Genomic DNA, 15,227 nt, shown 5'->3' on the forward strand with positions numbered 1-15,227 from the left:
CACTTTGAAACCACACTTGTTAAACCAACCTCTGTTGAACAAACTGCTACAAAGCCAACCTTTGATGAGCCTGTTAATCCTTCCCCAGAACCACTGGAAACTCCTCCTGTTAACCTAATCATTATCAAACCCGTTGAAACCACAAACACTGAACCAAAACCTAAAACTACTAACCCAGTCCCTGAACCCATGGAAACCACTACTTTTGAACCTAACCCTGTTGAGATCACAACCCCTTTACCACCCACTGTCTCAATCCATGAATTAGACTTTGCCTTAGGCCTTACATCCTTAAACCCACCAAGAACAACTACCACACCTACAGAAAAGCCCTCTAATACCCATGATGAACCTATTACATCATCACCATAATCACCACAATCCACATATATCACTAAGCTATAAACCCTAGTTAAATCATCAATAATCCATAATCTTGTTACAATTGTCCTATCAAATCCCAGTCAAGGCTGTGAATTAGGTAAATCATGATCAACCAAAAGTCCAGAACATCAATTAGTTGCAAATAAGATCAAGCCTACGGTAGGAAGCGAGGAAATACGAGCTGCTGGACGACCGGAGACGGCGACCGGAAGAGCGATGATCGGGGAGGGGGAAGACGGAGACCAACGATCGTGGGGGGTGGGAGGCGATGTGAAGGGGAGGCTGTATAGAGGGGGCAAACTTGGAAAAAATAAATCTGAATGGTTTAGTGAAGGTTTGGACACAAAATGGTTAAGAGGGTTATGTAACCATTAAAATGCTTGATTTTTTTTGCCAAACACTTCTAACCTCTTACCGATTAAGAGGTTGGCTCTTAATGTCACCATTAAGAGCCAAACAAACAGCCCCTTAACTGAAAAACTTAGAGAAAAGACTATATCTGATATAAAAATGAAACTATAAAAACATTTCCCAATAATAATTCTTTTTATGACCTTATTTTTTAATTTATATAAACAAAAAGAATACTCAAATGTTTACTATAATAATGATATTAAAACCGCACCCACCAGGATTGGAATGGAGGTTGAATTTGTTTTATGGGCATAAATTGTTTTCCTCGATTCATGGAATGAATTTGAAAATGGCTCCACTCGTAATTGTGTCCTCTTTCCTGGGCATAAAAGCAACTTCACACTTTCCCGCCCACTCCTCGATTAGACCAGCCCATTAAATAACCCCCCCCCCTCTCTCTGCCACTCTCCAATCTCCATTGATATCGGACCTTCCATCCTCCTTCTCCTTCTCCTTCAAGCTTCCTGCAGATATTCAAGTAGGTTTCGCTCACTAATCTGCAATACTTCTACTTATTTATCTGATTCATGCTGGAATTCGCTTATATTTGCTGAAATTTGACTCCCTAACATGCTTAAAAAATGCGATTGTTCAACTTTTGATTTTACAGTTTTTGTTCTTAAGACTTTCAATACATTGTGTTTGTGATTTAAGTTCTGATTTGTTTTTATATAATTTTTCTTTTTTTTCTGTCTTGAAAACTTACTTTTTGTTTTTTAGGGTTTTGTCCGAGAGATGGTGCCTAAAAATGAAGTCGTGGAAGAACCACAAGCAGATTCTCCGACGTCGGTGCTTGAGGACGAGGTGTGTTATTATCTTATACTTTTTTGCACTTTCCGTTTGTGCCTTATTTACTTTACTTTGTATATGCTTAAAATGAAATTTTTGTTCGTGCGTGCGTGTATGTTATTTATGTTACCTTCACTAGTTTCTCGATCCTCACTTTAGTTATAAGATCCTTGGATGTTTTTGTGAAAGAGGAACAAGATACTGCGATGCGAGTATTTGTGCTGTCTGGTAGTAATGCAATAGGTGTAACCATATGGATAGATTGTTGCCATCTGTTCTGCTGTTGGAGTTCCTGCCTAAACATTCTGTTTAAAAGGTGTAGTTCTTTAGGTATTTTCTTACTGGCAATTCCCGACTTATTTTGAAGGACATCTGCAAGGAGAAAGTTGGTGTGAAGGTGGACGAGGAACTGTTTCTTGAGGCAAAAAATGGGGACGCTTCTCTCATATCAACTGCAATGGCAGAGGAGGAAGATAAGCTTGAAAAGCAACGGCATCTTGAAGAAGAAAATATGGAAAAAGAAGCGCCCCCCTTGAGTGAAACACAATTCACTAAGCTGGACGAGCTTCTTACTCAGACTCAGCTTTATTCTGAGTTCTTGTTGGAGAAAATGGATGACATAACAAAGGTATCCTCTTATGTCTCCTTTCATCTTCTGCCTTTTGTTCATAAATTATCTGTTGGTGACATTTTCTGAGTTATTGTAGAATGGGTTGACCGAAGATGTTGTTGAAGTTAAGGAGGAGAAGAAGAGAGTTCGTGGTTCAAAAAGAAAAGCTGCCTCAAATTACAACAGAGTAATGACTTATCTTAATAATTTGCATTTTATATTACATGTTAACCCATTTTTGTATGTTAGTGAGACATGGCACTTCAACCTTCATCGTTACTAATATGATGTCTGTCAATTACCTTTTGGACGTGAAATGATGCGTTTCAATAGGTTCAAGGCATATGCTTTTATTTTTTCATTGAGATTTATGGGGCATATCTCTAGGTCTGTAACATGTGATGTTATGTCTCAAATATATTGAATCGATTAAGTTGGTTGCAAGGGAGCAGGTTTTTTGTAGCATAATAGCACACATTGTTATGATAGTTTGATGATTAATTTGAAACCGGCATAAGTTATTTCCTAATCTACTATTTACTTGTTACTCAGTTAAAAGTTAGAAGACCGAAGCAAGAGGGTCTTTTTGACCCATGTTTGTGTGGTTCTTGAACTTACATTAATTTTCTTGATGTTGACTAGTGATTTCAATTGAACTTGAGTTACAGATGAACTCGTGACTTGTTTTGGCAAATCTGGTTATGAATTTTTCTAGAACAACTAAAATGACACCATGCTATATAATGGTTCTTTTCCAAGCTGCACTTTCTTTTTTGCTTAGCAAACTGCTTTTTCTGTTTTAGTAGGTGAAGAAGGGTGTGGGAAGTAATTTCAAATGGCAGCTGATGCTCTGTTTGAAACAGGGGTCGTCACCAACAATATGCCTCTGTTTGGTTTTGGCCTTTTGGGATGAGATTCTCTGTGATAAGCATGCCTGTTTAAATTAAAATAGCATTTACATTTTCTTTACTCCAATCTGAGCAACTAGTTGAGTATAAAACACACGATTTTTGCTGTATGGTCACAGATCTTCTCATATATAGCTACTTCTTTGTGGCCTTCTCTCTTTCTACATTTCCATATTGTAGATCTGCATCTTATTAGTAGTCCCCATCCTTTTCATAGTGAACATGAAAGATCTTTTACTAAAGGCATGAGAATATTGCTTTATGTTTTTAGGGGAAGGCCAAGAAAGCTGTGGCAGCCATGCTTACACGGTCTGAAGAAGGCACTCCCTCTAAAGATATTAATCTTAGCAAGGAAGAGAAAGCTGAAAAAGAGCAGGCTGAGCTTGTTCCCTTGTTGACTGGTGGAAAATTGAAACCTTATCAAATTAAAGGTGTCAAATGGTTAATCTCATTATGGCAAAATGGCCTTAATGGTATTCTTGCAGACCAGATGGGGCTTGGCAAGACAATCCAAACTATTGGTTTTCTTGCACATCTAAAAGGGAAGGGCTTGGATGGCCCATACTTGGTTATTGCTCCTTTATCTACTCTGTCAAATTGGGCAAATGAGATATCAAGGTATCATCTCTCTTGGTCTAGCCAGTTGCTATTTATTTGTTTTTTTTTCTTGCCAAATAACTTTTCAACTCATCTTTTCCTGTTTGTGAAGGTTTGTGCCCTCTGTGAATGCAATTATCTATCATGGGAATAGGACGGAGAGGGATGGAATAAGGAGAAAGAGTATGCCAAAATCAGTAGGCCCAAAATTTCCCATTGTAATTACCTCATATGAAATAGCAATGAACGATGCTAAGAAACACTTGAGGCATTACAATTGGAAATATCTCGTGGTTGATGAGGTGCTTATAACTAACTGGTTCTTTTAGATTGTGTTATGCCTCTTATTCTTTACCACTTAAAAGCGTATGCAGAAACTTAATTTTGCCATAGTCTCCCATGCTGATACATCACCCCCTATTATTAATTTTCATTACTTGCAGGGTCACAGATTGAAAAATTCTCAATGCAAATTATTGAGAGAGTTAAAATGGCTGCATGTTGAAAACAAGCTTTTGTTGACTGGTACACCTCTTCAGAACAATCTAGCAGAACTTTGGTCATTGCTGAATTTCATCTTGCCTGATATTTTCTCATCCCATGAGGAATTTGAGTCATGGTAAATGCATATTTAGTTTATGCATGGCTTCTTTCTCCTGTTGTTTTTCCTTGTTAATATGATATTGATTAATATAAATCTCAAGTTGTATCTTTGTTGGGGTAATTCAAATAACAACTCGATCTTATATTCTTATATGTAAAGACCTAATAACTGCTGCAAATGCAATCATGCTGTTTTTTGCCTGTACTTACTGATATAATCAAAATTTAGGTTTGATCTCTCTGGAAAGTCCAACAATGAGGAAGGCGCAGAAGGGAAAAAAGCACATGTATGTACACATTTAGAAACAGCATTTACCACTGTTGTTTCTTCTTTCCTTCTAAATTTATGAGGTGGAGATACAATTGCAGGTGGTGGCAAAATTGCATGCTATATTGCGTCCTTTCCTGCTAAGAAGAATGAAAGAGGATGTCGAGCATATGCTTCCTCGCAAGAAAGAAATTATCTTGTATGCTACCCTTACTGAACATCAAAGAAACTTCCAGGATCATCTAGTCAACAAGTCGCTGGAAGCGTATCTACGTGAGAAAGTGGACACAGGTAATTCACATTTTGCTTTGATAAATTTAAAAATACAGCACCCAACCAACAAAAAGAATTTGAAATGATGGAACTAAAATAGAATATGTAAGTATACACTTGGCTGTATTATAATGAATACAGAATGTGAAGAGACTATGATATTGTAGAACACTGAACTGCTTGAGACTTAGGAGAGGGAACATTTGGAAGTTTGAGATGAGATAACATAATTGAGGTATTGTACAATCTAATGAGTAGCTGGCATAAATTCATCCAAAATATTATCTGGATTGTGATGTGTGGGAAACACAGGTGTAATCATGGTGAGAGTATCACTTGGTTTCACATGGTCAAAACCAGCTTCCCATTTTTAGTGCTTAACGGTTCCTGTGAAAATTTGCAGGTCGTGGTGTGAAAGGGCAGCTTAACAATTTGATGATTCAGCTCCGGAAAAATTGCAACCATCCTGACCTCTTAGAGGCAGCTTTTGAGGGTTCCTGTATGTGTCATTTCTCACCCGTGATTATATACTAATGCCTACTTGGGAATCTTAAAGCAATTCATTTGCCTAATTTTTTGGGACAGGTTTTTATCCACCTGTAGAACAGATAGTAGAACAGTGTGGAAAATTTCAGTTGCTGGAAAGATTGCTGCAAAAGCTATTTGCTCGCAAGCACAAGGTATGCGGCATATAAATGTTATATTTGTATAGTGTTAGTGACCCTGACAATTTTAGGTGTTGAATGTCATTTCTCAAAGAGATGAAAAAGATATATACACATGTATGTGACTAGAAAATCTATTATGTATGTTTGTATCTTTAATGTCTCAGACAAGTGTCTTACTGATGTTGAATAGTAATTATCAGACTTGAAATATTCCATCTTCTAAAAGACACAAAAGTATTTGCGATTTTGGTTTACCATCTTTGTTGTTCTTTTCAATCTTCCTACTCATGCTTAATTTTGGTGCAGGTTCTAATTTTCTCTCAGTGGACTAAAATTTTGGATATCATGCATTACTACTTCAGTGAGAAGGGTATGGAAGTATGTAGAATTGATGGCAATGTGAAATTGGAGGAGAGAAGAAGACAAGTAAGTATAGCTATAAGCTCATAGACCTTTCTTTATGTGGTTCATCCAGTTTTCATATACTAGTTCTTGAACCCTGTAGTCTGATTCTTGTTAATCAGATTTCAATGGATTCATCATATAACAAACTGATTTATATTGAAAATTTTGGATGTGTCCAATCGTCCGTAAACGAAAATATAGCTGTTCTTATACATGCGATGGAGATTTAGCGATTTACTTTGACAATCATATATAGGTTTCCACATTGGTTGTTCTTGCATATGTAGTAACTATTTTGAAGTACAAGATTATTACCTAGTAAATTTCCATACTGTTTCCATTTTTAGTCTGACTTCATTAAATTTAATTAAAACCACTGTAGAATTATGTTTAGTGCAACTTTTAAAATACCATACATTCCGTATTCAACACACAGTAATATACTGTAGCATTGTTTCCTAGGCATCTTTTTAAGGTGCACATGCTCTACATATGTGGCATATTGGCAGAGTAACCCTAGTAAGTTGGGGGAGGGGACTCTTTTGCATTCCCCAACATTCTCATTTTCTCTTTATCAAAATTACCATACCCGTTCTCACTCCAAGCACCCCCAAACTTTTAGGGTTATATACTTTATGAAGAAATCATGTTCTACATTTAACGAAGCAAGACATAGGGAAACTATGATAAATTCTAAAACAGCTAATTGCATTGTGTATCATGTTCTTGACTACACAACATAAAGTGTTGAACTTGAACCTTTTCTTTCCCTCAAGCGTGCTTGTGGTTGTGGTAGCATACTAGTATTCTAACATGTACCATCTGCTTAAATCTTTTGAAACAAAAATAGTTTTATAAACAATATAGATATATGTAAGCAGTGTATGCAATAGCTTCATAGTAATCCTTTGGCAAAGTGTCTTTCCCTGGCAAACATATTGAAATTTGGAAGATGGTTTATTTGACCACCGAAAAGTGAGTGGTACCTATATTTTTTTGGAATGCAGGGGTGCACATTTATGTTGATTGTTGCCACATTCATTTAAGAATATAGGGTCTCCAATTCTGTGTGGTTCCCACTGTACTCGTGTTTGCAATGTCCGGTTTCAAGCTATAAGAATTAAGAATGAAAGTGCTCTTATATTTTGGAACGGAGGTAGAACTTTTTCCCATAATCCCTGAACTAATTGCAAGCTATCTGCAAGGTGCAGCCACCAATGGTTGAATGCCATCGAAGTTTGGAACCTAAACCAAAGAGTTAGAGAAAAGGAGTACATGACGTAACAATAATAATACATAAATAAAATTTTCTCAATTGAGTGTTGCAATGATTTGTATATTCAAATTAGACCATCTTATTCAAAAAAAATCCATGTCAACTTAGAAGCCAAAATCTAGCATAGAGTTCAGAACCCGGTGCTGACATGCTTTTCAGAATTGTTTTCATTTCTTGCTTCAGTTTGTTCCAGATAACTGCTGTCATATTAATATATTTTGGTGGTTAGTGCCAGCTGATTTGGCGTACCAGTATATGATAATCTTGTGCAATAACAACAGATCCAGGAGTTCAATGATATGAACAGCAATTATAGAATATTCCTTCTGAGCACAAGGGCTGGTGGGCTAGGAATCAATCTTACTGCAGCTGATACCTGCATATTATACGACAGCGACTGGGTAAAACATTCAGATTTAAGGTTTCCTTGGTTCTTATAAATGTTTTCATCCTGATGGCATTTAACATTTTAACAATTTTATTGCATTTCCTTTCCAGAATCCTCAAATGGATTTACAGGCAATGGACAGATGTCATAGAATCGGGCAGACAAAGCCTGTTCATGTGTACAGGCTTGCAACTGCCCAGTCTGTCGAGGTAGGTATTTCATAGGTTTCTTTATCTACCTTCTTGGATCTTGCTTTAATGCAATTGACGTTGAATAACTTGTTAGGGTCGAATTCTGAAAAGAGCTTTCAGCAAGTTGAAGCTCGAGCATGTAGTGATCGGTAAAGGTCAATTTCAACAGGAAAAGACAACCGGCACGGAAGTCCTGGAAGTAGGCTTTTTATATCTTTTCTGGCATTAATTTTCTTAAATTATAAAAGCTTTTCGGTGGCTTGATTTGATATAATTCTAGGAAGAGGACATGTTGGCTCTTTTACGAGACTCGGAGAATCCTGAAGACAAAATGATACAGACGGATATCAGTGACGATGATCTTGAGAGAGTGTTGGATCGAAGCGATCTAATTGCTGCTGGCCCTGCAAAAGAAGCAGATGGGAAGCCAGACTTTGTGATCAGTACAATTCCACTTAAAGGCCCTGGCTGGGAGGTTGTGTTACCTACAGCTACTGGAGGGATGCTTTCAACTGTCAACAATTAAAAACCTTCTTTCCCATTCTGCCCTTTTTGTTTCTCTTTTATTTGCCTGCCATATATGAAGTATGTCTTGTCTTTTTGTGGTGAGAGATGGGATTTTGGATCTAGAAATAGGATATTGACCTTCTGAATAGTTTTGTAACTTGTAAGTAGGTTCCTTCATGTAACTGACCATTTGGCAACAGAGAATGGGCAGAAGGGAGCGTTATGGAGCTTTCTCTCTCCTTTACTCTTGACATCATTTTTTAATTCTAAATGTGAGATTTCTTGTCGATTGGAGAGAAACAAAAGTCATCTAATTGGATATTTTCTTTGTCAGACCTGTTTTATAACCGTGCCCGACTTGTAGAGATGGTCAAAATGAGCCTGGCCCAGGAGTGGATTAGTACCGGAATTGGAACTGATTGGGACGGTGATTGGTGAGGACCAGTTTGGACCGATGGTGTGGGATTGGTTATGTTATTACGAACTTCAAGGCCGGGCCTTCCCTGGCCTAAGACCACTTACGTGATTAAGACCTGTTATACATAGGTCTGATTATTTTTAAAAAATTAAGTTTTTATATATTATACAAGTTTTTCAAGTGTTCTTTGAAATTTTATCAAAGTGTTCTGGTACTAAATCTCAAAAGTTGTAATTTTAAAAACATCTATAATAATTTTGTATAAAAAAAGATTTAGAAAAGATTTTAGAAGTATATTTGAATGACTACTTAGAGATTTTAAAGTGTATTTCAATAAGATATTGTCTAAAAAGAAAATCTTCAAACAAGATTTTTTATACGTTTAAAATTGATATTTGGAAAAAGAATTGTGACAAATTGGACCTGGCTTGTAACTGGTTCTAGAGACCGGGTTTGTACATGGTGAATAGGCCGGGTATTTTTTTTCGTCAGGACTAGTACTGATTACAAAATGAAAATCTTAGACCAGGACCAATATGAGTCAGGTTTGACCCTGGACTGGTTTTTGGTCATCACTCAGTCCGGATATGAATAACATGGACAATATTTGTTATGGCTAGTATGAATGTTACACTAATGCTAATTCCTTGTATATAAGAGATTTATTTTTACTATTATATTGTTTTTAACATATTATTTATAAAAAGCATTCTTATTTATTTAACTTATTGCTTTTTCTTTGGTGAATTACATACAAATAATACAATGTTGTCATCAATTACAAGTTACAACCAACCATAATACATGCACAAGCTTGTGTCAAAGCTAAGCTAAACTAAGTAGCTCCATCCATTGTTCTTTGTATTTTCAAGAGCGTGAATAAGATTGAAAAAGTATACATGTTGTATTATACTTGTGGGACAACATACTTCCCAGATCTTGGAGCTAAAATCGATTGGGAATCCATTGTAGTTAAGATGTTAGGTATCGACATGCCTCCTGATATCACAATCTCTGTCATAAAAATCAATGTCAATCGGAGTTCAATTGGATTTTCGTTTACATCAATGCTAGCTATAAAATGTATACACCACTTCCCTTTATCAACAATTGAAGACTAAGGGGCTGTTTCTTTTTTTCCCATTAAGTCCTGTATATGTTAAGTTTTTTGTCTAAATAAATTTGTTTGTCTCAAAGCTGGAAGATCCATAGGTTTTGAGAGAGGCAAAGAGAGAAGGTATTATTCATGGGGCATTTCTGGTATTAATTTGTTTAAAGTGGCTTAACATATCCTACGTTAGGGTCCTGACTTATTCCATACAGGAATTTTTGGCTTAATAGCTTAACGATTAAGCAGTAAAGAAACACTCCTGTATGGCTGAACGAATAAGCTGCCCAGACCAGTAAACAACCCCTTACCTAAGAAACATTCTTGCAAGTCTCCTAATTCCTCATTGGTTGAGGTATTTGGATTTTAAGTAAGATCATGTTGCAAACTGCAGTGCTATGGAAAAGATGCAATTTTATATGGTTTGATTTAGAGTTGTTACCTATGCCTTCTCGGACTGAGATGTTAGGCTTCATAACATCTTTTGAATTGACAAGGACTATATCTCCTAGATAAAGGTGGTTGGTTGGCACATAAATGCAACATAACTCCTCAGCACCTGTATTCTTACGCAGGATAACAGTTGATGTTATGAATCCAAGTGCGTATTCTCCAACACTTGGGTGCCTTATGATTGCCACTTCTTTAAATGCATGTGAACCTTGACCTGAAGCAACCAGCCAAATTTAACAAACAACTCTACTTATATATATATATGTGTGTGTGTGTGTGTATGTATACGCATAATGTATATATGGAGGATTGAATTTCAATTTTGATACCTGGTGAGATTGCTGCACTGATTTGTTTGGAGGCAGAGTAAATGTAGCTCATGAGAGGCATCTTCTTTATTATGAATTCCCCTAAGCTGAGTAGAGAGGTTCCCAGCCATGAGGACATGAACACACCCACCAAAAAGATGAAAGCAATGGAGGTCACAAATCCAAGACCTGCCATGGATCCAGTCCAAAAACAAAATCATGCATTTTCTACTAGTCTAACTCACAATCCACATGCTCATTAATTCTTATGATAGGAGAGTTCAAATGATCAAAAAATTTCGACTTGTTGCAAAATCCCAACATTTGTAAAAACATTTACTTATACTAATCTTCTTCATTATCATTTCTCTACTTGGGCTGCTATTTTCATTTTTGATCATACCTCCTTGTTCATTTCTTCACACACCATATAGCTGGGACCCACATAATGATAATACATGCGACTAAATGAAGAATACCAGACTTTTAAAATGTTAAAACATGAATAATACACCATAACTTTGTGATGCTTTTTCAAGATTTCCAACACAGATCTACAATACCAAAGAATGTTCTACTTATTACACTCCTTATAGCAGCACTAATTTCTGTCTTGCAGGGGTTTCAATCTATTTGAACACTGTTTAACAGGTGAATAGATTGTTTAAACAACACTGGAATTAATAACGTGTTTCTCCACAAAACTAAACAATGAATTATTATAATGTTAATAAACATGCTAATGCATTTAAACATCACAATACAAATTAATCTAAAGCCGATGCACTAACCAAATGTATTAATTCCCATAAGAGAATAGATTGGGGAGAATATTCCATCCACGAAATGAATGAACCACCAAGTCACATAAAATGTGATGGCTATGGGAAATAAAATGACACTGCAAAATAAACAACTTTTAGAGACAGACCACATATGCTAATAAAAAGGAGCAAAAAGAATTATTTGAGCCATTTTGGTGGCCATTTGTTGGAAAACATGGAAGGAGAGGAACCTCAGAGTTTTCAAGTTCAAAGCCAAGGATTTCTCTTACAAGAACTTCGCTTCCTTCCTGTATTAAATTATAAGTTGGCATAAATTCTTCTATAAGTAACTCCCTATGAACCCTTGGATGTTCCATTTTTTAATTTGAATCGAAGAAAAAGTAAAATAAGGTTGGTATGCTCCCAGCTTACTCTAGCTTCTTTATCTAACAGATAAAAGGATCCATGATCTACATATGTATGTATATAATGCAATCTAAGCATTCACAGTCGACATAATCCATAAACTTTTCAGTGGAAAATTGGGTAGTGAATATATGTGATAGTATTGCAAAAAAACTGCTTCTATGCGTGGTTAACTTTATTCTAAAACATTTTATATATATTCTAAACAGCACTACAAAGAGCAAGGAGGTGAAGAGGAATCAGAAAGGACAGCCACAGACAGTTGACCAGTTAGAAGTTTTGAAACCATGTGGTCCATCTTTTTCCATTTGATGTGAATATTTTTTTAGAAAGGAGGGGATGGGGATCTTACACAGAAAGAATATCACAAAAATTCTCAATTTTCTATTAAAATCTTCAATGGATGGCTGAAAACTGGCAAAAGAAGAATACTAAGGGACTACGAAATTGGTAAGGAAATCAGAACAAACCATCCGGTCATGAACTTTTTTGAAGCCCAACTGCGAACAACTTTGACCACTGCCTGCACAATGGAAAGACGAATTATTCAACCTTTCTTGTTATGAAACCTTAATAAGCTCTAGTATGTTAACGTCAAAGATAACTAAACTTACACCACTGCAATACAACTCAATTTATAGTTCCAAAGCTGGTTGTTTGCAAACATAAATGTTGGGAGCCTCACAATGGCAGTTATCACCACTAATTTGTTTTTTTAGCAAGAATTAATACTAGTTAAACAAACTTAACTTTTGCACGTGTCGGAAGGGACAGAAAGACTACTTTCGTTTAAACTAGTAGCTAGATCTTTTTTGAGCTTCCAATTCTTTTACATCCATTTCATCATCAACTATAATCATATTTCTATGCGATGGCAATCCCATAAGATAATTTGACAGGGCAGAGCTAAACAATGTATAAATGATGCATGTGACAAATGTCTTATTTGGAGAACATAGATCATGAGTCACATATAATTACATTACTGTGTTCCCGATTTTCGGTGGAGCTAGACAAGTGTCTAGTAGATCATGTATGGATGGTCCAATTAAGAATTTCATTCTAATATGGTAAGGACAGACAACCTTATACAAGTATTCCAAGTTTAAAGAGACCACCCTCTTGTGTATGTAGGAAGATCCAGTGGAGAGAAAAATAGTATTAGTGCTGCGCAAGGTAAGTTTTTCTACTATACAGTTGTTTCATATACGAAGAAAAGAAGATTTTGGGATGAACACGGACATTTTCATTCTTCAGGGTTCCAGTCCAGTATATGTGCGTTCTATTGGTTTTCACCATTGAATTCAAGTAAATTACTACAGTATTTTTCCAGATTAATATGTGTTGAAGCAACTAAACAGAGACAACCGAAAAAATTAATCAAGAACCTGAATGAGATACAATCATATGCAGACATATCATCTTCCCAAGTCTTTAATTAAGAGAAATGCTCATTTACGAAATTTACTTAAGATGTGACACTTTTGCAGATTTCTAAAAACAGGCAGTACATTGACATCAAAGTTTGATCCTCTTTCTCTAGGACTATAACTCTAATGAGTGGATATATTTTCTTTAGAGAGTCCACTTGATTAGTCTCATGCTACACCACCATACTCTACTCAAAATTTTCATATGAAGATGTTATCTATGAACAGGGAACTCCTCAAGGATGCACATTTACCTTCTGTAACATATGATACCCATCCTAACCCCTGCCTTGCACCTCAATTTTTTAGAAGGCCTCCTGTATATTATGACACCTCATTAAAAGCGCTACACATTGATATTTGGTATCAAACCTAGTAATTTCGAAACAAATTTCCACCAATTCTGCTGATTACCACTTAAATTTTTTCCCTTTGTTGTACTTGTACAGCATTTTATGAATCATACCTTTCACAAAATTAAGCAGAATCCACATCAATCTGAAAGCTGAACCTCCATAGACTAAGTGTACCTCTAGTTTTGGAATGAAAAGTGGCATTTGACACAAAGATTCTATGTTGAAAATAATAAAAAATGAAGTTCTATCAATACACTTACAGAATAGAGTTAGAATACACACGTGGAAACCGAATTGGTTGGTACCAGTTCCTTTACGGAGGATGATTAAACAGGAATAAAACTACAATCTGAACATAAAATTAGAATTATGTTGTTGCAAAGAAAAACGATGCAATTGAGTCAAAAAGAGACGTTCGACTAACAATCAGTAACAATTGTATGAACCACATTAGGAATAACAAAACCTAGCTGGTATTCATCGGATCATGCATGAAAACAACAAACTATTTGCATATTATGAATGTAAATTCGAACGAGAATATACAAGAATGACAGAGAAACATTGGAAAACAAACCACAGAAAGAGAGACGCACAAAATTGGAGACCTCCTTGCCAGATTGATGAGAGGACGAGGAAGAAGCCCCCGGAGGGGATTCCGCCGGCGACGACGAGTTGGAATCACCATCTATCTCCGAGATCCCTGATCTGGTAACTGGTATAAGACGCTCAAGATCTCTATCTTTCTCTCTTGTACCCATTTTTCTCTCCGTTTCTTCCTGCGAAGAGCTGCGATCGACTCTGCAAGTAATAACGAACTCACGTTAATGCATTGTTTCGTATGTGTTTGGGTAAGTTGCACAAATAGTCCCTAAACTATTAGTAGTAGTACTTTAAAATATTTATTATATAACAATAATTATCTTTTTATTTTTAAATTAATATAACATCACAAAAATTTATCACATTTCACAATAAATTTTTCAAATTTTTTTTCTTCCAAAGAGTCGAAATAAAGTTCCTAAGTAGTAAAATATCACTTTTGATTTTTTCAAACATAATAATTATGAAAACAATATATTATTTTTATTTATATTTTTCTGACAAAATATATAAAATAACAACCTAGTTTCTTAATTTTTTTATTATAGTAATATATTTTCAGTTTTTTATTACATCAAATTTTCTTTCAAATTATTTTTTATTATGATATTGTACTTTAAAAAAATTACCTATAACATTGTGTAACCTTTTGATTTAAATTTCGCTATTATACCAGATTTTCATGTCATCCCACTGTCTACTAGTACTATAGTTGATGTGCAATTTCTTATTAGCATTGTACTTTCATAATATTTTATTATAACATCTAGAGTTTTTATCATAACATTGTAATTTTTATTTTAATATTTTATAATTTAGACATTTTACATACTATTTAATAAATATATTAAATGAATTAGAAAATTTCTAAATTATTCGTAAACATACCAATATTAATACACTAGTAAAACACAATTTATCTCGTTAATAGTTATAAGAAATATGTATTTTTTGGAAAAAGAAAATAAGAATTGCTACTTTTTTACCACAAAAAAATTATCTTATAAATAAATATCATACTTGTTAAAAAAATTTACTTGATATATAAACATATTAAATTAATTAGATTTTTTAATTATT

At 35.2% G+C, this 15,227-nt stretch overlaps 2 protein-coding genes across 3 annotated transcripts; one reads left to right on the top strand and one right to left on the bottom strand.

Moving 5' to 3' along the window:
- The first annotated feature begins 1,192 nt into the window (after nucleotides 1-1,192).
- LOC112525728 (ATP-dependent DNA helicase DDM1) lies at nucleotides 1,193-8,559 on the top strand. The gene is made up of 16 exons (XM_025135968.1): nucleotides 1,193-1,276; nucleotides 1,519-1,602; nucleotides 1,955-2,215; nucleotides 2,295-2,384; nucleotides 3,377-3,723; nucleotides 3,815-4,004; nucleotides 4,146-4,321; nucleotides 4,535-4,592; nucleotides 4,675-4,864; nucleotides 5,250-5,345; nucleotides 5,432-5,526; nucleotides 5,821-5,940; nucleotides 7,477-7,596; nucleotides 7,694-7,792; nucleotides 7,869-7,973; nucleotides 8,055-8,559. Exons 2-16 carry the CDS (start codon nucleotides 1,534-1,536, stop codon nucleotides 8,298-8,300), a joined length of 2,262 nt encoding a protein of 753 aa, XP_024991736.1. The 5' UTR covers nucleotides 1,193-1,276; nucleotides 1,519-1,533; the 3' UTR covers nucleotides 8,301-8,559.
- A 1,001-nt stretch (nucleotides 8,560-9,560) lies between these two features.
- LOC112525738 (protein LIKE COV 3-like) lies at nucleotides 9,561-14,305 on the bottom strand. 2 transcript variants are annotated; one of them, XM_025135989.1, is made up of 6 exons: nucleotides 14,153-14,305; nucleotides 12,229-12,281; nucleotides 11,360-11,469; nucleotides 10,590-10,757; nucleotides 10,250-10,474; nucleotides 9,561-9,713 (listed from the first exon to the last, which is right to left on the bottom strand). In XM_025135989.1, the coding sequence occupies exons 1-6, from the start codon at nucleotides 14,303-14,305 to the stop codon at nucleotides 9,607-9,609; spliced, it is 816 nt and encodes a 271-aa protein (XP_024991757.1). In that variant the 3' UTR covers nucleotides 9,561-9,606. The 2 variants fall into 2 exon arrangements, with proteins under 2 accessions (XP_024991757.1, XP_024991748.1); XM_025135980.1 differs by having other exon boundaries at nucleotides 12,229-12,268; nucleotides 14,125-14,305.
- Nucleotides 14,306-15,227: the final 922 nt, after the last annotated feature.

The sequence above is a fragment of the Cynara cardunculus genome (assembly GCF_001531365.2).
Source record: "Cynara cardunculus var. scolymus isolate 2C chromosome LG 1, CcrdV1, whole genome shotgun sequence".
NCBI classification, from domain to species: domain Eukaryota; kingdom Viridiplantae; phylum Streptophyta; class Magnoliopsida; order Asterales; family Asteraceae; genus Cynara; species Cynara cardunculus.

What these genes read in the sequence shown, in the direction of transcription:
- LOC112525728 (XM_025135968.1), top strand. Translation starts at nt 1,534, where the DNA reads ATGGTGCCTAAAAATGAAGTCGTGGAAGAACCACAAGCAGATTCTCCG. An exon ending in CTGCCTCAAATTACAACAGA is followed by an intron (nt 2,385 to 3,376) that starts GTAATGACTTAT and finishes TTATGTTTTTAG; the next exon opens with GGGAAGGCCAAGAAAGCTGT. An exon ending in ACGTGAGAAAGTGGACACAG is followed by an intron (nt 4,865 to 5,249) that starts GTAATTCACATT and finishes GAAAATTTGCAG; the next exon opens with GTCGTGGTGTGAAAGGGCAG.
- LOC112525738 (XM_025135980.1), bottom strand. Translation starts at nt 14,305, where the DNA reads ATGGGTACAAGAGAGAAAGATAGAGATCTTGAGCGTCTTATACCAGTT. An exon ending in AAAAAGTTCATGACCGGATG is followed by an intron (nt 11,470 to 12,228) that starts GTTTGTTCTGAT and finishes TTTATTTTGCAG; the next exon opens with TGTCATTTTATTTCCCATAG. An exon ending in CTCAGTCCGAGAAGGCATAG is followed by an intron (nt 9,714 to 10,249) that starts GTAACAACTCTA and finishes TTTTTATGACAG; the next exon opens with AGATTGTGATATCAGGAGGC.